Genomic DNA, 24,418 nt, shown 5'->3' on the forward strand with positions numbered 1-24,418 from the left:
TTGAGCCTTGCTCGGATGACGAGAAGGGCACTTGAACAAGCACCTTCTTTACACACCAAAGAAGGTAGGAGAGACCTATTTGTACCATGATGTCGCATTTAACGTGCACTATCCGCATGCAAGGCGGTCCAAGACCTTACCATAGGTCACTGCGGTCTCTATAACAGGTGAAAACATAGTATAACATTTTGAATTATAATGTGTAGCTGACTTCTCTGATGTTAAAGCTGGATACCTAAATTTTGAATGAGCTCCATATTTCTGGTTTCATTTTGTCTGTTTGAAATGGAAACGATCGTCTCAACAGAAAAGCATATTTGCATTTTGCATATTCAGAGTAGTCATTGGGACTTACACAAAAGGTGGAAGGATTTAAAAAAAAAAAAATGAAAACTTGATCAGTCTGTAGTATGAAAATGGAGTGGTTAATTTAAGAGCATCGGAACTTCCTCAATGAGAACAATGAAGAAAACATAAAATAATGCTAAAAGATTCGATATAGTAAAACAAAGTGTATTATTAATAAGAAGCAATCTCAAAAACACTTAATATCGTATAAATCGATAGGCTTTTAAACATCTGAGCAGATGCATTTCTTCCAGCTCCATTTAGCAGTTCCCCCCTGACATATGGGGCACATTATACGAGAAATGCGGGGAGTTCTTCCGGCAGTTCTGCAAATAGATCTGTTTTTGGACTGTTGTTGGTTTTAACTAGAGAAGTTCCAGATAGTGAGAAAACGATGTTGACTTTCCGAGAACAATAACAAAAAGTTTTCACTGTTTTTATGAAAACTGTGAGATTTGTTTTCTTGCAAAACATACAATATATGCAAAAATAATTTCTTGCATTCGCACTTTTTTTGAACTTTATTTCTCCGCTTTTTTTACGAAAAATTATTTCATAGATTAAATATCGGTTTGTAGTCATAATATGTTCTTTAACTAGCGGAAATGATACCCCCGTAACTTTTTCTATAATAAATATATTTGTGTATTATTAACTGTATAGCATTGGCGAACAAAAGTTAGAGTACGATATTTGGCGATTTATCGCTGGCATGCTGTCAATAAAGAAGTACCAGAAAACGACTACGCATTTTGGATGTCTTTTTTTCCGACCGATTAAAATTAAAACTTGACAGAAAATTACAATTGTAGTCACTAAATTATATACCACATTTCATTTGCATAAGTCATTGCGTCTCGGATCATATTTACATGCTTGAGAAAGTATAGGCCTACTGACGACCCACATTTTGACGAATTTGGTTCCAAATTTGACATACGTCTATATTTTAGTTGTTAAAACTGTGTATCAAATTTTATCCATTTTCATTTTATAATTATTGTTTTAACTTATAATAGGACAAACAGATAGACACGTTCCCTCTGATTGGATTTTGCTCAAAATTAAATAGAAATCTACAAATTTGAAGTACTTGGATCATGTACTAAATTTCATCTGTCTAGCTCAAAGTGGTTTTGACTTATCTTGTTCATAGACTGAGAGACGGACAGATATAATTCCAAAAAAATTTGTTTTTCGGACTCACGAAGGTCTGAAAAGTGGAGAGTCGTCAAAATCTTAAATTCAAATGTTTTGATGATTATATTTTCATATTGTATATTTCGTTTAAAAGAATGTAAAAAGCATTGCTTTATCCAGATTATTTAAATTGTCATTTCGAAATTGTAACTCTCTGGCATAAGTAACTAAAAAATAAAATAGGATAAGCCGACTATCTCAATGTTTTTACGTAAGCGACTTTAAAGAAAAAGAAAGGTAAGGAATATAGGAAATTCAAAACATAAAACAATTTGCTTGGTATAAAAAAAAATACTTGAAATTCCCAAAAGAAAAAAAAAAGAGATGCCAGTATAGATTTCGAAAAGATATTGCAAAGAAAATAAAGTACCCTTTTAATAATTTTAAAATACGATATATTCCAGTTGAACGTAAGATTCCATGGTGCGACGATAGTAACATTTTCATTGTTGAGATTACATTTCGGAATTCGATTCCACTTAATATTTATCTTGGTTCTGAGTTTTAAAGCACATTTTATTTAATGTAAACAATCGAATGCCCTTCGTTAATGTGATTTGATAGTTCAATTGTCATGCTTATTTTCTTACAAACATTAAAAATTTCTGGAAATGGAAAATTTAAAAAAATTGCTAAAATGTCTTCTTGTAGCTTCGAAATATGTTATTGAAATCTAATTGTTTGCCGATAGTTTACTTATAAATCGATAGAGAAACCTCTAAATATAAATACACAAACATGAAAAAAAAATTTTATTTCCGTGCCAGATGCCATCCGATTATCATTAAAATCACCATTTTAAAAAAGAAATGACAGACAATTCAAGTATTTGTTACTATTAAATAAATTAATATTTGTTCTACTTGATTAAAATTTATTATAAAATAGCCAACTATCATTATCAATCTGTTTGTCCGAAATATTAGCTTTCCTGGCTGTACTCAATCTGGCATGTATTTATTTAAAATCTCACCATGTTTTTTGATAAGACTGGAAAATGTGAATTTAATGGAATCTGTTCACTACAAGGCTAGACTGACCACCTAACCGGGACATATGCCTTGTACCCCAAGACCCTCGGTCATGAAAGCAGATATGGGTACTGTAGACCTTGGCCCACATAGGGCTGTCGTGCCACTGAGTTTAGTTTATGTCATAGCGAGTATCGTTAGAGTTGGTTCAGATTATTTTCACTCTCTATTATTACACTTTCCAACTAAAGTTTATTTCTTAATTTCTTTTACATCTTTTGACTGAATGAAGTGCTTGACACGGCAGCATCATTTATAATATAATAATTTTATTTAATAAGCGAAGTGCAGATGTAAAAACGGTTAATAAAGCAATCTGTTGAAACTTTCGGAAATCGATATGCTTACATTTCTTTGTTGCATACGTTAGTGTTTTATATTTATAGATTCGTTCTAATGAAAGCAATGCAAAGTCAGCAAGTACGTTTTAACCAGTATGTTACACAAAAATTGTGGAAATGTCAACAAAAAAAACTTGTATTAGAAAAAATATTGAAGCTTTACTTTACTCTTAGAATTTAAAAATTTATTCACAATATATATTCTAAAGTAATGCATAAACTTTATGACGCGAAATGTAAAGCTCCAATCTCTAAGTGAATTTAAAGTAATAACACAATCTAGCCTTTTAGAGCCATAAAATACAGCCTGTTGCGACTGAGTATCTTTTATCCAGATATCTTGGGAAAACATAATTTCCGCAAAGATGCATTTGGCAGAATTCCAGCAGAAATATTTAAATCCTTAAAAGCATAAAAATGGGATTCGCCTTAATGGAATTTTCCGTTTCCTTAGAAATTTTGGAGAAGTGCTCTTGATAAAAGAGTCCTCCACAGGTAAAAGAAAGCTTATAAAATGGCTAAATAACATTACCGTTGGATTATCCAATATATTATTTCTGAAAATGCAAAAGGTCGTATATTCAAAATCTATTTACAGTTGTCATGATAAATATCAAAATGCGGAAAGAATACTTAAAGCAGTTTTATTGGTTTAAAATTTTGGTTTGGTTATCCGAACAGTGTCTTATCCAGATGTATTACCCGGATAAGTGGGGGAGGTGGAAATTGAAACACCGGTTTTCTGCGTATAAATAGCAAGTTATTAACTTAACAGAAAATAGAATACATTAACCTGAGAACCTTAAAATATAAAAATTAATAAGTTTTAGGTATTATAAAGCCTTATAAGTCAACCATCTAACTCACCGACCCGCCCGAAGGCACACGGATTTAAACCATAAACCTGAATGACCAGACCGCCGCAACAGCAACATTGGCGGGAACTGTGGTTGAGTTCTAAGGGCCGTCACCGGCCACGGTACAACCCTCCCCGAAGGAAGTACGTCCCGTCATCGATGGGAGGAGCCAGATCCCCCATCTATTAGTGTACCCTCCAGGGTGGCGAGATTCAACCACCATGCCGGAAGCATCTCATCCTCATTTCGAGGTGCCCCCCGGGTGGATATAAAGCCTTATAAAACAGCAGTCGAACGTTACGATTGTTTAATTAGGTCCCAAATAAATTTTTAAACAGTGTAAATTCGGATATATGTATTATTTGCAGCAAAATTTTTGGAATTCGATTTAAGAACGTATTACATAGAAAAGAATAATTGGTAAAAAAATTCAGATCGATATTGACATTATTTCTTGAAATCGACTTTGGAGGTAGAGGGGGGTGGATAAAAATAAAGTCACTGAAAAATGCGTATGAGTATATGTCGGAATCTTGGAGAGAATAGAAATTCTATTCTAAAACTGCTATTCTACAGTTTCAAATGGCATTGTAATGATCTATTTTTTTTTTAAAAATTGTGGTATTTAAATTGAAAAAATATGTTTTAATTTATGGTGACGTGTTTTCGAAAAAATTAAATAGTCTTTACGGCCATAAGAATTCAGGTTTAATAATTGGAACAAAAGGGAAACCATTTTTTCAAATGGAATGAAATTTCAACCAAATGGAATTATTGAAATTAGCTTTTATTATATTATACATATATATTTGAAATTAACCCAAATGGAATTTCAATCGCCTGTTATCATGAGATAGAAATTATGAAAACTAACAATATCTACCTACAAACAAATTGCACTAAAATCAACAACATTTGCCTGCATGTACACGTCATATACATTGACAAATCCGATCTTAAACTAAATATGTTTAAATCCATTTGCATAAAAAGAAAAAAAATGTTATATATGTAAACTATTAAAATATTTTTAATCGGGAATTTCATTTAAACTATAGCATTTTATGGACTTTTTTAATAGAGTTTAAATGTTAAATTAAAAGCAATTATCTTTCAAACGATTCTCAATTTTTATAGATAAATCATAGCAATTACCTATATAGCGATGATTAAGTCTATTTTCATGCTCGATTCAACATTCTATCTGGCGCCTATTTCTATCATCTCAGTTTCTTTTAAATATTCTTTTCATTGACTAAATGGAAGTTTCATTGGCAGGGCGAACCCTCTTCGGAATTTAATTCAATATTTTGTAACTCTATTAATTTGCTAAAAGAAGCGTTGAAATAAATATAGGTGGTCAAACTGGCAACTTTTAGCAAACCAGTTTGGAGCATTCATACGGTGGTTTGTTTACATTTAACTGTTGTTATTCGACAATCTATACTTATATAAAGCTCAATGTGTGTGTGTCTTAGCGCTCTACAGGCCAGATCGTAGAAAATTTCTTGAGATATTATATAAACTAAGAAAGATATTCTTTAGTGCCCATAAGGTTTAAATACTCAGTGACTCTGTTTTCAGTACTCATATTAAAAAAATGCTTCGTCTCAGTAAAAAAATGTTCTTATATTAATTGCAATTTAACCATTTCCACTTTAATTTAAAGCATAAATTCTACGGGAGCTAACAGAAAATTAGAGAGATACATATTACGTTATGGTTGAAGGCCTTTATAATATTATGAATGAATTATATGACTATCAAAATTTGATGATGAAGCTATTAAAAAACATAAAATACTTAATTAAGTTACATAAAATATTTAATTATTAAAATTTTATTGAGCATTCAGATTGGCGAACAGCCTGGTCGCCAAAGGCGGCTAGTAAGTAAAAAGAACGATTTCTACAACACGAACATTAGCTTTATATGTATATAGAAATATTTCCTTTTGCACTCTCGATAACGAAATAGTGTTTTACTCATGTATAGGCTTACAGATTTTCAGTAAGATGCCTTAATTTAACTCATCTCGTTTCAACTTCGAATATATTAATTTTTCTCCTTTTATTCAAGTTGTATCACTAGAGATATTTGATGCAAAAAGAATATCTTATAAAAAATGTCAAGTTATGTAGGTAAAAAAGTGCATCTCAAAGTATTTTTAAATAAAAAAATAAGTTAATATTATTGAATGTATAATTTGCCAATCAGAAGTGTCAATCAATTATAGCAATATTTATTATGCAAACTCAATTTAAAATAGTAATTTCATTATGTGTGATAAGATGGATTTTGTCAAATTTGGCTGAACTCCTAATTTTATGATATTAATATTGTGGGCAGCTAATAGGCGGCTAATTAATTATTAATTTTGACGCATTAGATGGTTAATTAATATTTAATTTTGGCAAAGAACATGAATCATAATTGTGTTCAAAAACGCTTCGTAAACATTAAGAACGAAATGCTTTCAGTCACATGATTACTTGTAACCCTTTCAGCCAAATACCAAAAGGAAATGGATGAATTAAAAAAAAGTTCTTTCAACTTGTTCAAGTTATTATGATTCATATATAATACAGTTACAATTTGCTTTTAAATAAAATAATATACTAGATTGATACGAGCTCATATGGGAAAGAAGTGTTTTCTTACATTTTTTTTTTCCTGTAGGTAACTTAACGTTGAAAAGTGGATTTTTTGTCGAAATTATAACATTTTATTTATTTAATCTTAATGTTTCAACAGGTTTCTTAATAAAATCTTTAGAATTTTTTTTCTAAAGATTTTTCGGGGGAAGTTATAATGATTTTTATATTTCCGTTTACATACGTTTTAATGTTATATTTTTACATGTTATTCTCGCAAATTCTAATCTTCGATAGAATTTTCTTAGGAAAAACGTCACAAATTAAAATCTAACGCATACTTTTTGTTCCAATATGGTATAATTTCTCAATATGTTCTATAATTCTTGAATAAGTAATTTATTAATTCAAAAATATTTTATAGTTATTTTATTTCTTCACATTGTGAAAAAAAAAATTTAAATTTCGTGTTATTTATCAGTCGAACCGCAATATTTATAGATTGGATAGAAAAATATTTTGCCATTTAAACTGGTATGTTTTGGTTTCATAGTTATTGCTTTTTACAGTATATTTAAGGAACTAGATAATATATTTATTATGCTATCTGCAAACTTTTAAGCAAATCATCTGATAAATCTCTAAACTTCAAAAATTTTGCTTTATTCCTCTTTTTTAGCCAAAAGCCCTTTTTCCCAATTTTTAAAAATATTTTGCCATTTAAACTGGTATGTTTTGGTTTCATAGTTATTGTTTTTTCAATCTTTTTTATGCAAATATCAAAAATATGACTATTTTCGAACTTTTTCAAAAAATTCGTCCTGAATATAGTCACATACCATATGCAATTGTAGAAGATTTTATGAAGAAAATGCTCAGAATATTAATGTTTTTACTATAAATAAATAATATTTCTTTTCCTGTGCCAGGAAATAAAATAATACCTTTATTCTGAGCCAGAAAATGAAATAAATGCAAAATATTTATATTTAAAAATACCCTTTTAATAAATAGGGGTTTTTTTTTTCTTTACCTTACATTTACATTTTTGGTCACCTTACATTTTACATTTTTGTTAACTTGACATTTTCCTTTACTACACATTTCTCATCATCTTACATGAAAATAAATCTTTCTAAAGCTTCAAAAATATTTTCAACTCACTCTTTGCATTAAATAAACTGAAGTTTGCGAGAGTAAAATTAGTTTTCTCTTGATGGTTGTGGCAATTTATTGGTTTAAAAGTCGTTGACATTCAGACATTTAATAGAAATTAGTTTGATTTAAAGGCCATCGATAATTATGCAGTCAGCGGCATAGGGTAGATTAGTTTTAAAAAAGTAAAAAGCTAAAAAAGTTTAATAAAATAAAATAAAAGCTTGCATTATAATTCGTGCAATAAAAGGCAATGTCCAAAATTAATACAAGATCATTTGGTTAAAAATTAAGATGTTTAACTAAGTACAACTAAGGAAAACTCGGTTCAAGCTAAATTTTATAATTCGCTTACTGATGTAATAAGGTCATTTTTTTAACTATAAAAAGAAAATATTGTATTAGTCAAAAAATTCAATCTCGAGATTTTGACGAATTTTCACATTTTAGACTTCTTTGAGTCCGAAATCATACCTCTTTTTAATTATTTCTGTTTGTGAACAAGATTATTCAAAAACATTTGATATGTAAATTTTACTATATGGTCTCTACTCCAAATTTGTAGATTTATTCAAAATTTGAGCGAAATCGAAGCGCAAGCTGTTTGACTATTCAAGTACAAGACAACATAATAATAATAAAACGTAATGAGTTAGACAAATAACATTTGGCATCCAGTTTAACTCTTTAAACTCCGAAAAATAATGAGATGCATTATTATATATGTGTGAGTATAAAGATTTTTTTAAAAATACTTAGAAATAGAAGTAGGCTTATTATAATTCTTACAAATTAATATGAAAATTTTTGCTTGTTCGTGACTTTTATAATAATATATATCATAATACTAGAAGAATTTGAAAACGATGGATCGTACGCAATGACAATCAGACTGGATAGAGGAATGCAAAGAGTTAAAGTGTAAAATGTAGACATGGAAATCAGGTTGACCGTCTATCTGTTTGAACAATTTAAAGTGTAGGTATGGAAATCAGCCAACGAGTTGACCATCTATCTGTCTGAATAGTTTAAAGAGTAGGTATGGAAATCAGCCAACGAGTTGACCTTCTATCTGTCTAAATAATTTAAAGTGTAAGTATGGAAATCAGCCAACGAGTTGACCGTCTATCTGTCTGAATGGTTTAAAGTGTAGGTATGGAAATCAGCCAACGAGTTGATCGTCTATCTGTCTGAACAATTTAAAGTGTAGGTATGGAAATCAGCCAACGAGTTGACCGTCTATCTATCTGAATAATTTAAAGTGTAAGTATGGAAATCAGCCAACGAGTTGACCGTCTATCTGTCTAAATAATTTAAAGTGTAAGTATGGAAATCAGCCAATGAGTTGACCGTCTATCTGTCTAAATAATTTAAAGTGTAAGTATGGAAATCAGCCAACGAGTTGACCGTCTATCTGTCTAAATAATTTAAAGTGTAAGTATGGAAATCAGCCAACGAGTTGACCGTCTATCTGTCTGAATCGTTTAAAGTGTAGGTATGGAAATCAGCCAACAAGGTGACCGTCTATCTATCTGAATAGTTTAAAGTGTAGGTATGGAAATCAGCCAACGAGTTGACCGTCTATCTGTCTGAACAATTTAAAGTGTAAGTATGGAAATCAGCCAACGAGTTGACCGTCTATCTGTCTGAATGGTTTAAAGTGTAGGTATGGAAATCAGCCAACGAGTTGACCGTCTATCTATCTGAATAGTTTAAAGTGTAGGTATGGAAATCAGCCAACGAGTTGACCGTCTATCTGTCTGAACAGTTTAAAGTGTAGGTATGAAAATCAGCCAATGAGTTGATCGTCTATCTAAGCTTTTGAACAATTGTATGTATATAAACATGATAACTCAAAAACGCAAAGATTTAGATAAATAAAATTCAGTGTGGGATCTTTTTTTTTTTAAACTGTAGTTCTATATTAAATTTTGGACTAAAAATAAAATTCTGAGCTCTCATAGCTTCACAGCTTTGCTCCAGATCCACAATTTTTCTGAAAGGGGGGCGGGGGTAGAGTATAACATTTTTATTTGGGAGTATGTAAGAATTTCGGTGAAAGCACTCTCATTGAATAAGATTAGATACTGTCAGATTTGTGTCTAATTTAAATCATAGAAAGACTTTTAAAGAATGGCATTCTTACCCCATTCGGGCCCATGCAGCTCTCGATCGAATCTCTGCAACTGCAGTCCTCTCCTTTCCATCCTTTCATACATTTGCAGTCTCCACAATCGCACACCCCGTGGTCGGGACCTATCAATAAGTGTTAGCAATTCAATAAGAGGAGTTTTCCAAGTATTAAATAAATTTGATACTACAACTCATTCACAAATCTTATTAATTATTATATTTAATAAAATTTGAGGTTAATTTATTTTTGTTTAGCCAAGCAACTTTTATATGGACTGACTTGGTAGAATGTAAATTCAGCAACGGCGCCGAGAAATTTTAGGAAATACTGCTGTATACAGAATGCAGTGTGTTAAGATTTTATGGAAATAATGAAAATAGGCATTTATTTATTTTTATTGGTGATTTTCAGATTATGCCAAAGTCGCCAAGCTTTGTGCGATGCCAAGATTTCGCCAGAGTAATCGGATTGGCATTACCATATTTTATTGGCAAATTTTAAATTACGCCAAGAGCGCCAGGTTGGTGACAGTTTATATTTTTCGCCAATTTATCGCGAATGGCCGTAAAAATAAGCAAGTACCTATAAATGGCTGATTTAAAAAAATATAGTTCCATTTGCAGAAATAATTTCTTAAAGTTCTGTAGCAGTATAGATAGACAGAAATATGAAACATAATAAATTATAATTAATAGGTAGTTAATAAGCCTAATGAAGAACTTCATAATGTTTTTTTTAGTTTGATGCAGTTTCTTCTTAAATGGTGCGAAGACGTCTTGTTCGGCTTGGAATCGATTCAACAAATGTTTTAGATCAATTCCAGAGGATGCGAATGCACGTGTCTCTGGTTCGAAGAACACGTGCAAGAAATATTGTGTCTTCGTTTCTTGTGCTTTGGAACTTGTGCCAAACACGCTCCTCTAAGTTTCAGTACGAAGGCCATGTAAGTGCTTCGATTGTTTTAAAGCAATTCCGGCGCAAATTTCGAACGGTGTCAAAAAATATTTTTTTTTTCTTTTGCTCGTAAAACTTTATTATCTTGCCAAAATAAGTCGAAATTCTAGTTCTTCATCCGCGCTGGCAATTACAGATCGATAAATTACTGAAAGTGAGAACAATTTTTATACAATTTTAATTAAAAAATATCTTTAATGCTATTCAGTTTTAAGGATTATTTAAAATTATGAAAGAAAAATATGTTAATTATAACATTTTATTTAATTATATATATATATATATATATATATATATATATTTAGAAATTTTACTGATTATATAATAAATAATTTTAAAAAATGAGTTGAAATGAGTTACTAGTCAGTCATTTTTTTAAATGTACGCTTTCTTTTCACTAGAGTACATAAAAACAAGGGTACATTTTCATCATTGATTTAATTTTTGAAAAGGGCAGAAAAACGATTCTTTGTACTGTACTGTCCCCCAGTTTGAAGTTGAAATAATTATTTTTATAAAATTGTCTTATAAAGTTATTTATTACAATTCTACAATACATTAATTTATTACATTTGTATAATACATTTAATTTATTACATTTGTATAATACATTTAATTTATTACAGTTGCTCTATAAACTTAGCTCATAATTCTCATAATACAATTATGAATATTGAATTCATCCCACATGAGCACCACATAATATGCAATTATATCGTATTAATTAAAATTTGATTTGATAGAATTAAATCCTAATTTAATATTAATCCTAGGCTGTTATATAAAGAAAATCCGAGAATGAGATTCGTAATTTTTAACTGGTTTCGATGATGAGCTCAGCACAGAAACTTGCACCGTTGTGATGTCAAATGAGTTTCGCCATTTGATTCACGTCATTGATTCCAGTTGTCGTATTAGTTTTCATACAAACCAACAGACAACATGTCACGTATTCCTCTCACCATCAGATAACATTTCACCCCAACATAAATAATGTGCACCTGACGGATATTTGATTAAATCCTATTTCTAGTCCACGTTCCTGATCAACTAAGAATAAAAATTTTCCACTGAAGCACTAATCGTTAAAGAACAAATTTAGTACCAAATATTGCTTTTATTTGATTTTACTTGTATTGGATAGTAAAAAAAATATTTGTTAGAGAAATTTTGTCAAAACTTCTGCTTACTTTTTAAAATAATATTATTATTCTATAACTCCGTTTGAAGAAATTCAGTTTAGTGTATTCTTTTTAACTTTATATTGAATAAATATACAATCAGATTAAAAGAAAACTTACCACTACAGATTTTTCCGTCTTTTTTATCGCAACTGTAATTGTTGCACTCGCAATATTTTCCGTATATTTTTTCATCAGGATTCTAAAAACAAAATATTAAATGTTATAGATTTAAGATATAGCTTATTTCTACTTATAATAAAGATTAGAACACGTATGTGTGTGTGTGTGTGTGTGTGTGTGTGTGTGTGTGTGTGTGTGTGTGTGTGTGTGTGCGTGCGCGTGCGTGCGTGCGTATTGGAGCACAATAGGTCAGACGATTTATCCCAAATATACTTTTTGAAATTTTTGTTAGAATTTAAACTAATTAAAAGTTAAGCTGAACTTTTGTGTTTGTCTGCGATTACTTCCAAAAACATTAATGCAGAAAAATAAATTTTGCACAGCTTTAACATTTTAAAAGTTGTCTTATTAATGAGGCCAATTTAATAATCGTGCATTTCTTGAATTTGGTTGATATTCTTCTTATTGATGGTGACTTTTCTTGAAATTCGCTATTTTTAAAAAAAATATCGCTTTGTTTGACTTCTTACAAAAGATTGCATTGCCTCTCCGAAATTCAAACCGTTTCTATTTGTTCATGTAATTCTGTTATTTGTAATTATTATTTGTTCTGTGTAAACCAGAGGTTCCCCAACTTTTTTTTTCTCTTGGACCACTTTTAAAGTTTTACTATTTTCGGTAGATCCCCTGCTGCTACATTTCTACTGTATTCCTAAAACTCCTAAAAAATATCACCCTTAATTGGGGGTGTTAAGAAGAAAAAAAAAGTAGCCCATTTTCTTGTGTCCTATTTATTAAAATAATACTTGTGGTTATACAAAATTATAAACATTTATTATTACAAACAATCTACAATTGATAAGAAATCAACAATGAACTCTGAAATGTAAATCAACAATAAAAAGTAGTCATACTTTTAATGAGACGGATGTACTTGATGAAATGACAGCAAATTATCAATATTTGGCTTCAGTTTTGTAAGAAGTAATCTCAAATCTCCCCGTTCTGTGATGTTCAATCGGCTCCCTTTTTTTGGTAACAGGTTGGTAACGGCACTAAAACTTCTTTCGACTAGATATGACGAGGGAAACGCTATCAAAAATTTTCGCGCAATTTCCCACAGCCCAGGATATTTTTCGGGAATTTCTGCCGGAAGCCAAAATGTTTGATAGCCTTTTTTAAATTTACCTAGTGAATGATGCTACCTGCCTACGTTGATAGGTAAATCCAAGCCAAAATTTTTGTTCTTTATTATGAAAACCAGAAATGTTTTCGTGGACCCCCACTTACAGCTTGTGAACCCATGTTTTCTTTTCACGTCTACGTGAACCCCCGTGTGGTCTGCTATGGACCCTGGGGGTCCACCTGGACTACTTTGGGAACCTATGGTGTAAACGTATACGTATGCTAAATATGCTAATTAATGCTGTTAATAGATGGCGCTGCATATGCTCTTTAAACTGTACAGTTTGAGAGGGAGTGACGAGCACTTGCTTTTTTTTTATTTCCGTGGCTGTTCTGTGTTAAATGGGTACAATTAGGCATAGCTCACTCGTTGTTAGCGGTAATGCTAAATGTGAAATTCTGTGTGTTATCCTAAATGCTATGTGATTTTCGTCCATGTTCTGAGTGTGGGATGTCAAATTCCAAATATAAATAAGCGAAAGGCAATCGAAAATGTTCATTGGATAAAAACCCACACACCCTGTTACACTATTGTTTCATCAAACATGTCATCCAGAGATTTTCTTTCACTGCTGAAAACAAAAATCAGATTCTGTTTGATATCTGTGTCATTTAGAAGACGAATAATTAAAGTAGCGTTACAATATATGAAATTTGGAAGGTAGGAGAACCTCATATTTGCGTTTTTAATACACCATGACAGCGATCAGCAAACTCATCAGTCAACTGAGTTAGACTCAAACGCACTTAGTCAACAGAACTAATTATCAAAATCCAACGACTGAAAGCTCTTTTGAGAGCCAATTTTAAAACTTACATTATATAGAGCGGTATATTGTTATTCATTTAATTAGGGTACTCCTACGGTCCAACGACCTGCCACCTCACGGATTTGGTCATAAATCTGACATCCAACCCACTGGGGGACCACACTCCTCCGTCGCCCGTGGTACGCCTGTAGCTTCCCGCAAAATGTCGGTAGATGGATAAACATCAAAGAACCGGAAAATTTGTTTGGGCTATGGGGGGGAAGGGAGTCAAAGAAACTGAGGGTTTTGAGCGGTCGAAAGGGGAACGCGTGCCGTCTGAAGATTTCTCTGGTCGTGGGTCCGCTGCCACAGGCGGGGGTGGCACCACGAAGGAAGGGTGACAGTTTTATGACCACATCTGTGAAGATCCTCTGGTCGTGGGTCCGAGAACGTCCTCAATCTGATCAGTGGCTCGCAAGCCACGGTTTGCCGACCACTGAGCTATCATGCGGTTCGTTTCTATTAGAACTTTTCAAGTGGATAGTGAACAGAGTACGTATATATAATATATAAGGCGATTAAAAAAACAAGGCTTTAATAATTGACAGTTTGATGGAATCACACATGAAATTTCATCTAAACGATTTAACTAAAATATAATAAATATTCCTTTGAACCAACTGGTCACCAAAGGCAATTAGTTTTCTAGTAAAGGTGTTATGTTATTCCTCTCATTGCAATATAAAGATTGTGAAAATTGGGTAAGGCTAAAAACGACAAGGGTGCATAGATATATATCGTTTCAGAATCCTGCATATGAGCATTTAGTGCTTGATAACATAATCAAGAAAAAAAAGTTTAACGTTTTAGATGCTTATTTTTATTGACGGTTGGAAACCAGAATTTGGTACAATTCAATTTTTGTAGCGAGAATAAATACCGAATTTCATTTATATATGTCGTTGTGTTTTTGAGCTGTCTCCTTTACATATATGCGAATGTACAGATGGATAGAAGATCAGCTGCTTAACAATCTGATTCCAAATTTCACTCATATCTTCACTTTAGATTCCAAAGTTGCATGTTATAGTGTATTTAGCTAGATCATAAATATGTTCACTTGTGTTCACTGGGCAGACTTCTTACGAATGGATTTCATTTAAAATTTGATAGTAATTTACAAACTGGGTGTTAAGTGCATATAAGTAATTTCCTCCACCAAGGCTCAAGTATTTTTGGGTTGTCGTGTTCACAGATAGACAAAGCAACAAGGAGATATAATTTTCCAAAAACATGTTTTTTTGTACTTGGGGTAGTCTGGAACGTTGAGCGAAATATCGCGTTCAAATTTTTTGACGATTACAATACCTTCTGTTTATACACTTATATATAAGAAAATATAAATATATTACTATTATCATGTTTACTTGCTCTTAGACAGATAGACAGCCAGGCAGACTTCTTGAGCGTAAATTTAATTCAATGGTTGATAGAAATTCACATATTTGATAGCCAGATGCCAAATTTCATTCGTCTAGCTCAAAGACTTTTTGAATCATCGTGCTCAGAGACAGAACGGACATGATTCCAAAAATGAGTTTTTCGGACTCATCTGAATCGGTGAGTGGAGACGTGGAGATTCGTCAAAATCTCGAATTCGAATTTTTTGACGATTACAATTACTTACTCATTAACAAAAGTAATAGGACCAAAATTTCGATATCAAAATTATAATTCACAGAAGTCATAAGTATATAAGACAAATTTAGATATTTTAAAGAATTTTTATTGACGTAGTTCGAGAGTATTTGGTTGCATGAGACATACAAAAAAAGTACCTCTTTGACTTTTTTATATGGAAATACAGGCATTTTTCTAAAAACTGGATTTTTGCTAGTAGATAATAAATGTTCCAATTTAACAAATGAAAAATTCGACAACCTAACAGATGGGGGGAAAATCAATCCATAATAATCAATCCATAAAGCTTTGTAGCAAGATACAAGTCACCAACACTTTATTTTTAATTCGTAGTCATATAAGTACTTTAGTTGTATAGAAGAAACAACAACCTTATGGAGGAAAGTGTTATTTTTTTTCACATACTATTCATTAATTTTCCTTCGTGTAGAGGTTCGAAATCTTGCCCGTTTGCCAGCTTCGACTTGTTGCCAACGCCAACAAGTCTAAGGACTGAAAATAAACATTAGTAGTGATACTTCATCCAAGAATCAACAACGATAAAATCTTGATGAAACTTGCAAATATTTTTGTTCTTGGGAATTGAAATAGACAGGGAAAAAACCAGTGGAGCAGTCATTCAAGTTTAATTCTGGACATCATGGTACGATTTTAACTGGAAAGATTTTATTTTGAAAACATTTTATGTTCATAAATTTCCACGGTTCTTACACCTATCAATGAGATTTAACATAACCAAACGGTACATTTTTTGTATAGTTAAAATGCGTTCTGGCGAAAAAAGTTGGAGTTATGAAAAAATCTTTTCATTGCATTAACATTTAAGACTATTCGAGCTACCTTATGTAGGTATTTTCGGACATTATCGCAGTAATTTCGACACTTGACAAAAGAAATCAATTGTGAATGTATAGAACATTAATCGATACATATAAAAAGAAACGTGGGCTATTGTGTGTGTTGGCGCTCTTCAGTACAAACCAGTAGCCAAAAACACAAATTTGGCACAAATATATTTTAGAAAATGAAAATGTGCACTTTAATGGGATATCTTTAAACTTTAATTAAAGTTTTAACTAAAAATTAAGCAAAATTTTCAGACTTTTTTATTGCGACTTACAAAATTATTATAGCACGAATCTGACTTTTATACTTTTAAAAAATGCCTTTTTTTATCGATACTACTGGTCCTGGGGGAACTGTAATTTATATCATATTGTACCGTTATGTGAATCAACATAACTAAATTTTTTGTATGTTTATCAGCTTTGTAACAATTATTATGTTATAAATAATAATTAGATTTTGACTTATTAAACTAAGTTTTAATAAAGAAAATGTAATAAACAACAACTAAACTTGATTAATTTTAACAAAATATAATTTCTGAATTATATATCCCGCAGTCATTACTCCCGTTTAATTCTAAGAGGGGTACCTCAACCATGAATCTTCTAATAGGATGGCCAATTCCAGCCTCTCGGGTGGGTACATTATAGCTGTGGGGTCAAAGTACCTCCACTTTTTTGACAGTACATACTTCACACGGTAAGTATTGTATTGTGGCTAATGACTGTCATTAGCACTAAATCGTAACTTCCGTCTGCGGTTTGTAGCCAAGATGATCATTCAGATTACCGTGGTTGCTAGACAGGGCTGAGATAATTCTGACGTGATTACTCTCGTCTTTAAAAATTCACGAAACTTCAGCTGAACAATAAAGAAAAAATCGTAAATGTGTCAAGTTAAAACAAATACACTCCTTAAGATGTTATTTTCGTACTAATAAATAATAATAGTGCTGCATTGGAAGAAATTTATGAGAAAACATGCAAAATCTGCTTGTAATATTTGTGACATTTTGCACTTACAACATCAACTTTTGTGCACTTTGCTACGCTTCTCATACGCAATATTAAAATCGGTACTGAATTAAAAGTCAGTATTGAAAAGTTTCTTTCTCTACGAAAAGGAACTACTGTTTCCTTTGCTTTTACATCGACGATAGAGAGAGCTATAAGGAATTGATTTAGATTGTACAGGGATTTAGATATAATGTACAAAATTAAATATATTAGCAGTTATATCGTTATGAATTTGTTTAATGCTTCCCTGAAAAATTACTCTCGTGGTAAGGAAGAGAATTTTACAGATGGCTTTAGAGAATGCCGAATGACTGCAAGATCAATGAAACTCGGCCTTGGCGATAAAAATGAAAGATCCAGAATATTCGAGAAATCTGGTGATATATCTATTAGGACTCGAGCTGTAGCGTTTGCTCTAGAAAATTCAATGTGCTGTCACCGTAGCTGTAAAAGTGTAAAGCGTACAATCTAGGAGTGAGTCACGTGAGTCGAGAGAAGTAATACCATAATAATTTCATAAATTGAGTACATAAATTCGCGAGTTCGCAAATTGTACAGACTAAGTCTATGACAAAGGATACCAACGTGCTCTGATTGGTTTAAGCCTTGGCATCTTTTTGGCAATGTTTTGCACTCATAATAGTGTAGTTTTCGCTTATTTGGCTCAAACCTTGTACCTTTCATTAATTTTATGGAAGATACGAGTGAATATCAACACGATCCAATTTTTATTAATATAATTGTTTTCTCTAAATATTTCTAGTAATACTACTAATACTAATTAATAATAATAATAATAAATATTACTAATAATACTAGTAATACAATTAACTAATGTTGTTTATGCATAGAAGTATAATAACTGAATGAAAGTAATTATTCAACATAGGATGCAGCAATTAAATAATTCTTATTTTTCTCTGATTTTCGTGCCTTTATTAGATAATTTATGCAGTCATTGAAATTTGTTGTGAACGTTTGTTACTTGCCCATCAACTACATATGGAGAGATGATTACTTAATGCCAAAAAACGTATAAATATATAAGCTTTAACGAAATATGTGATTTCGTGGCAAATTTTTTTAGTTATATCAAAATAATATTAAGAAGAAACACACACAAAAAATATTTTTAATAAATTGTAATTTTTATATTTCCTGAATTTAGGTTTCAGGATTTGATCTTTTCTGCTGTATATGTGTTCCAGATTAATATTACATGTAAACCGTAAAAAACAGAAGGGGAGATGAACTCACAAATTTTATTTATTTTTATAAAAATAAATTTCGGTATGGCATTTTTTTGGCAAAACATTGCCAAAAAGATGCCAAGGTTTAAACCAATCAGAGCACGTCGGTATCCTTCGGTATCCTTTGCCATAGACTTAGTCTGTACAATTTGCGAACTCGCCATAAATTCATAAATTGAATTTATGTGCTTTTTTAAATTAATTATTTTTTAACCACTAAAGTCCTAACTTATAAAAGCGCACACTAAGTTTCCCGAACTTTTGAATTTTCCTCGTTTTTAATGCCTGTTTCTGTAACTTTAACTGTTTTACATTATTCTACGGTATAAAATATGAAGAACATAAGCCTGAAACAAGTACTCTCTCAGCTATATTTTGGTAAAATTTCCTTCTCCAGTTTATGTAAATTTTGAGATTTTTCCCATCTTTAGTCTCGATCCTCAACTTCTCAAAACTCAACACCAATCTGCAGTTATTTTCCATTTTCTTTGTTTTTGTTTTCTTTCGAGAGAGTTCGAAATAGATCTCATTCTGGCGCAACCGCATTTGTCATTCATCAGCAACGTTTCTGGCTGTCACTTAGGAGTGTGCCTCACAAGCTAACGAACTCCTAACCGAGTGTTAATAATACATGTCACCTTTTTTTTATGCGTTCCTCACTTTCAACTAAAATGTTTTACACGCCTACTCGAAATAGGAGAATCAAAACCATTTCACGCCTCTCCTCGGCTTTTACACGCTTATAATTTTTTTGCATGCTTAGAAAGATGAAATTTTTGTCATCGGTGTTTCACTATTTGATGTATTCTATTTCCTAGTCTCTTCAAATTTAGAACAAATGGAGTTTTTCGATGACAATGCAATAATAATTATATTTTCTTAAAATAATTTAATTTTTCACTTCATTTTTGTATTATGAATTAATCAATTTATTTAAATTAAATTTTGATTCTGTATCAAAGGCGCCATCTAGTAATGAATTTCAGAAAAAAAAATTGGGTTGAAAATTTTATAGTAAATTATAATAATAAATAACGAAATCTATCAAAGACTGATGAGTAGACAATAGCAAAAATATTAAACGAGTATAACATGTGTAGTAACGTTTGTCATGTGATTGTAATGCGACTTGAATCGACTTCATTGCTAATTAATCTAAAAGAGTTCGTAAGGTAAATAAGCAAAATTTAATGAAAATTTAAGTGCAGATTATTTTAAAATTTCTCAACCACCAAATACTGATGATAAAAAAATAAACCTTTTTTAGCGTCATTTAACAAAGTTCTGTTTTTAAAAAAACATTTATTTTCAAACTATTTTTCCCCCGTGTCAATTTATTGATTGTAATTCGGCATCAAAACGAATTTGTCCAAAGTTTGATTTTCTATTTAAGGCTTTTATTATCCGAAATTTATTTATATTCAACAAAATTTTTCTTTTTATAATTTAACCAAATTTATGTGGTCAGTAAGAACTTAGAATATGAATTGCTAATGAAGTAAATTTTTTTTTTCTGGCTGTTTGGTGTTTTCTTAAGGTTTGTTAGCTTTTGCATAAATATACACATCGGAACTGAAATTTATAATTCAACTTCCCAAGGAAACTTAATTCTAAGCTAAGCCTTTATTATGAGCTAAGCTAAAGTTTGAGTATGCAGATATATGCTACTAGGAGGTGACTTTAACTGTTGTTTAGATTTTACTATTATTAAGTGGAATAAAAATAAAAAATTTATGTTTATAAAGTGGCCTTGTAGGTAGCCAAAAAATATTACATTTTATGATCACAGAAGGTTTCATGTTGTTCAAAGAGATGAAAAAGAGAAATCCGACTTACCGCACGTGGATCACAAAAGCAACGTCCACAACGACATTTTCCAAGTCCCGAACAAGGTCTGGAATCATCACCACTGAAACAGAAACGAAATATTTATTCTTAAAAATCGTTTTATAAGAGCAAAATTTTATGTTTTACCTTAAATTTTTTCTGTTACATCTCTACTGCCAATACTTACTCCTACATATTATTACGCATATAAGTTTCACCTTCGAATTTGAAATTACCGTTTTGCTGCAATATGAGCCTTATGATAGGAAAAAAAAAATTGCACATATTCTCAATGGAGGTCAAACAAATAATATCTCATCTTGGTGATTAATTCGGAAACAAAAATGAAGGCTCTAAAAGATACAATAGTTATATCCTTGTTTCTCTTAGGAACCGAGATCTGATGATTATTCTGGAGAATTCCATGTGCTATTAGAGAGTATGCGAGTACTATTGTTCCTACCAGAAAGCTATATTATCCCGAGGCGCTCAAGCGAGTTATCTCTTTCAAGAATTTTGTTCGTAGTGGGAAATGGTGAGCTATAAATACCCAGCACTATTGATATTGCTGTTACATTTATTTAATTAGCAGTTTTCTCTATCTTCTTGTGATGTTAGTTTCTACAAATGCTGTTACTTGTTCATGTTTTTGTTATGTGGCTTAATGTTTTCTGCAGTATTTGGTGGAATAAAATGTCATTTTCTATTATCCAGTTTGTTACATTAACCATAACATTTACTCCACCCACCATACGCCAGCCGTATAATTTACGTAACAATATGATCCCATAGAAGTAGTTTAAAATTAAAATCTTTGAAATATTTCAATGAGATTTTATTTGAAAAAATTCACGCTATTCTAAAACATGTTTATATTTAGGGAGTCAATGACTTTGGGCAGAATAATGCCTTTATTTTCAAAATATTTTAGCAAAAGGAATTAATTTCTGCACTGAAATTAAATATCCGTTCATCTTCAATAAATTCTTGGTTTGTGGATAAACTCTTCAATAATGACGAAGTTTTCCAATGCATCTATTATACTACACAATTGAGCAGAGAAAAAAACTTCCTTAATATCCAGATAAGGATCAGAATCTGGATAATAAAGAATATAGGAAAATATCAGTATCCTATACCGACAATAGAAGAACAAAATGACGCTCCCCAGTTTTACTTGCAGCGAGTTTTTATCCCCCTTTCCTACGTCAGCGTTTCCCAATTTTTAACTCCTCCGTACCTCATGTTTCCATTATACATTTTTGAGTATTTGTTATTCTCGTGCCCTTACCAGAAGAATGGAGTTAAAACTTTTACGTGCCCTTAGCCAATTCAAACTTCAAGGCCCCGTTTTCCCCCAACTTCTAAAAGTCACATATTTTTTTATTGATTTTAATTTAATTTTTATAACAGTAGTTTTAAGTAATGAGTTTTTGAAAACTGAAAGCATTTAATTGTGGATCATTATCAGGAGAGTAAGTTTCAATATTTAGGGTGTAAATAAAAATTCAAAAGCAATAAAATAATGGAAAGAAAAAACAAAAATATCTTAAGTGTAGCCTAAATACTATTTAAATATAGGATCTTACTTTTTTTTTTATAAAATTTGCTAAAGTAAATTAATTAAAAATGCTGCTGGAATAAGGTTCTAAAATTTGAAAGATATTTGATTTTAATATGAATAAGTTCAATCCCAGTAAATGAAATGAAAATTCAAAATTGAATTGCTCTGAAAATATCGTGCAAAACTATCAATCCTGAATCCCTCGTTAATGTTGCAGGAGCAATAGGGAGTTGTCTACGTTGCCTAGTTAATAGCAATGGCCTTGCCAATTCCCAATCATATTTCCATCCAAAGAAACTTTTATTAACAATGTTAAATATTGGAATTAATTTAATAGCATGTGTAGGAATATTTTTTTTATTTTCCATTTTATTCTGCTTTTATAATAGTATTAATTGTATGTCTTGACAAATGAGACAGCAGTGAAAGGATATCGCCTTCATTTAGGATGAACAACAATTGCTCAAATAATTAATCAAATGAAAGATAATTTCGATATAACTCTATAACTATCTTGAATCTGTTTCATGAAGTTCAGTTTATGATATAAGATTCAATCGAAAATGGATATTGTTTCACAGCTAGAGCAGAATCAGTAATTTACAGTAATATTTGTTATTGATATATGCATAAGACGAGTAGGTTCTTTCCACTCCAGGTGTTGAATGTTATATTACCCTTAACTGTATTTTTTATTATTATCTGACTAATGACCTTTGATGATCAGCTGTTTCGTCAGGATTAATGATTGGTAAAAATTTTCAATCGAATACTTTATATAGTTTGGTCTAGTTGGCTTCTTCAGCAAAATATTTTACAATTTAATACCCATGCAAGAAGAACTATTTAAAAATACCTTGCCCTATTCCATTCATTGTGCAACGCATCTTCCCAATTTTCTATTATCTTACTTAAAATTAGGACTTTAACTGGAAAAATGGAAGTGTTTAAACTTCAACTAAAACAAGCAACAAACAGTAGAGTCATTCAGGATTGTTTTATGTGTTCTACGGAATAATTTTAATGATTAGTGATTCAGCAAAACATTTAGAGCACTTAAATAAAAAAGCAATTTTTAAGCGATAAAAAGCGGTATTATATTTTTATTTATCTAATTAAAGCATAGTAGTATTTAAAAAATGGGCGCACTTAAAATATTTCATCATTGCTTACTTACGAAATTAAATCTTTAAAAGAAAATTTCATCATCGCTTATTTACGAAATTAAACTTTAATTGCAAACACAGCAAATTTCAAAAGGTATATTAAAAGCATACTTTTAATAGAAATATGCTCATTATGAGAAAATAAGACGTTATATCATTTTTTCATCAATAACAAATGGAAAAAGCAAAGGTGAAACATTAATAGCAACGATGAAAATGGCTGAATATCATTTCAGTAATGAAATACAATATTAAGGTACAATCCTTCTTTTGTGTCTAATTTGAGAATGAATGAACATAGAAACAAGAAATTTGGTAGAAATATGCACCAAACAAATTTTTAATGAATGCAACATACAAATTTTCTTAAGTTTTAAACAAATATGCTTTACAGAAAAAAAAAAATGCGCTATTGACAGAGAACTCCATACTTCTTGAAAACAGCAGGCCACAGTTTTATGTGGGAAAATGTCGAGTAACATTACAAATATGGGTTCTCATAAGGAAAATATCCATCCCTAGATGCAAGGCATTAGCAGCATCGACTTTCCATGCTGAGAATTAAGTTCTAGACGGATACCGAAATGGGTAGCGAAGACAAGACACAGAGTAATCCTTGTTCCAGCTCATCTAATGACCTTGGGAGATGACTTAAAGCAGCAATCTGTCACCCAAAGTATCGCCCAAATATGCTGTATCGGATTTAGTTCTGGAGATAGAGCTGGCCAGTGCATTTGCTCCATACCATGACCTTAAAGATTGCCCTCAATAAACTAAACTCTGTGTAGTCATGCATTGTCGTCCATCAGAAGAAAATTATTAATAGCAATGTTATATGGGCAGACATAAATCAATGACTTCGCTTCGATATTTCAAACCTTTCAAAGTTCTCCCAGGAAACACATGCAGGTCAGTGCGACCACCGAGATCCAACCCGTTCTTCCACCATCTCTGTAACTATGGCTTTCAGCAATGTTGGATTGGTTGTATTTGGTACGTTCTTCATATCTTTTGACGACCTGAATCCCTCTCCCGTGTGAACCTGAACTCGTCTGTGAAGAGTACAAAAGACCATTACTGATTAGTACAGGAGACGTGTTCTCTTATCCAAAGTAAACGGACATTCCAGTGGCCAGGTTTTAAGGGGAGGCACCGAAATCGTCATTTCGCATACATATTTGTATTGTGAAGGC

The 24,418-nt window shown here is 31.4% G+C and overlaps 2 protein-coding genes across 4 annotated transcripts in view; one reads left to right on the plus strand and one right to left on the minus strand.

The window, feature by feature from the left end:
- Window positions 1-24,418, minus strand: part of LOC129981330 (integrin beta-PS-like) — a 96,668-nt gene that overhangs the window by 23,510 nt on the left and 48,740 nt on the right. For both annotated transcript variants that reach the window (XM_056092132.1, XM_056092124.1), the window contains 3 exons: window positions 20,505-20,577; window positions 11,916-11,997; window positions 9,673-9,782 (listed from right to left, as the gene is read on the minus strand). In XM_056092132.1, the coding sequence (XP_055948107.1) occupies window positions 9,673-9,782; window positions 11,916-11,997; window positions 20,505-20,577 (265 nt within the window). The remainder of the gene's footprint in view (window positions 1-9,672; window positions 9,783-11,915; window positions 11,998-20,504; window positions 20,578-24,418) is intronic.
- LOC129981343 (uncharacterized) overlaps window positions 1-24,418 on the plus strand; it is a 46,876-nt gene that overhangs the window by 18,054 nt on the left and 4,404 nt on the right. For both annotated transcript variants that reach the window (XM_056092160.1, XM_056092169.1), the window contains exons 2-3: window positions 10,400-10,603; window positions 20,886-21,030. In XM_056092160.1, the coding sequence (XP_055948135.1) occupies window positions 10,421-10,603; window positions 20,886-21,030 (328 nt within the window). In that variant the 5' untranslated portion in view covers window positions 10,400-10,420. The remainder of the gene's footprint in view (window positions 1-10,399; window positions 10,604-20,885; window positions 21,031-24,418) is intronic.

This window comes from Argiope bruennichi, chromosome 1 (assembly GCF_947563725.1).
Source record: "Argiope bruennichi chromosome 1, qqArgBrue1.1, whole genome shotgun sequence".
NCBI lineage: Eukaryota > Metazoa > Arthropoda > Arachnida > Araneae > Araneidae > Argiope > Argiope bruennichi.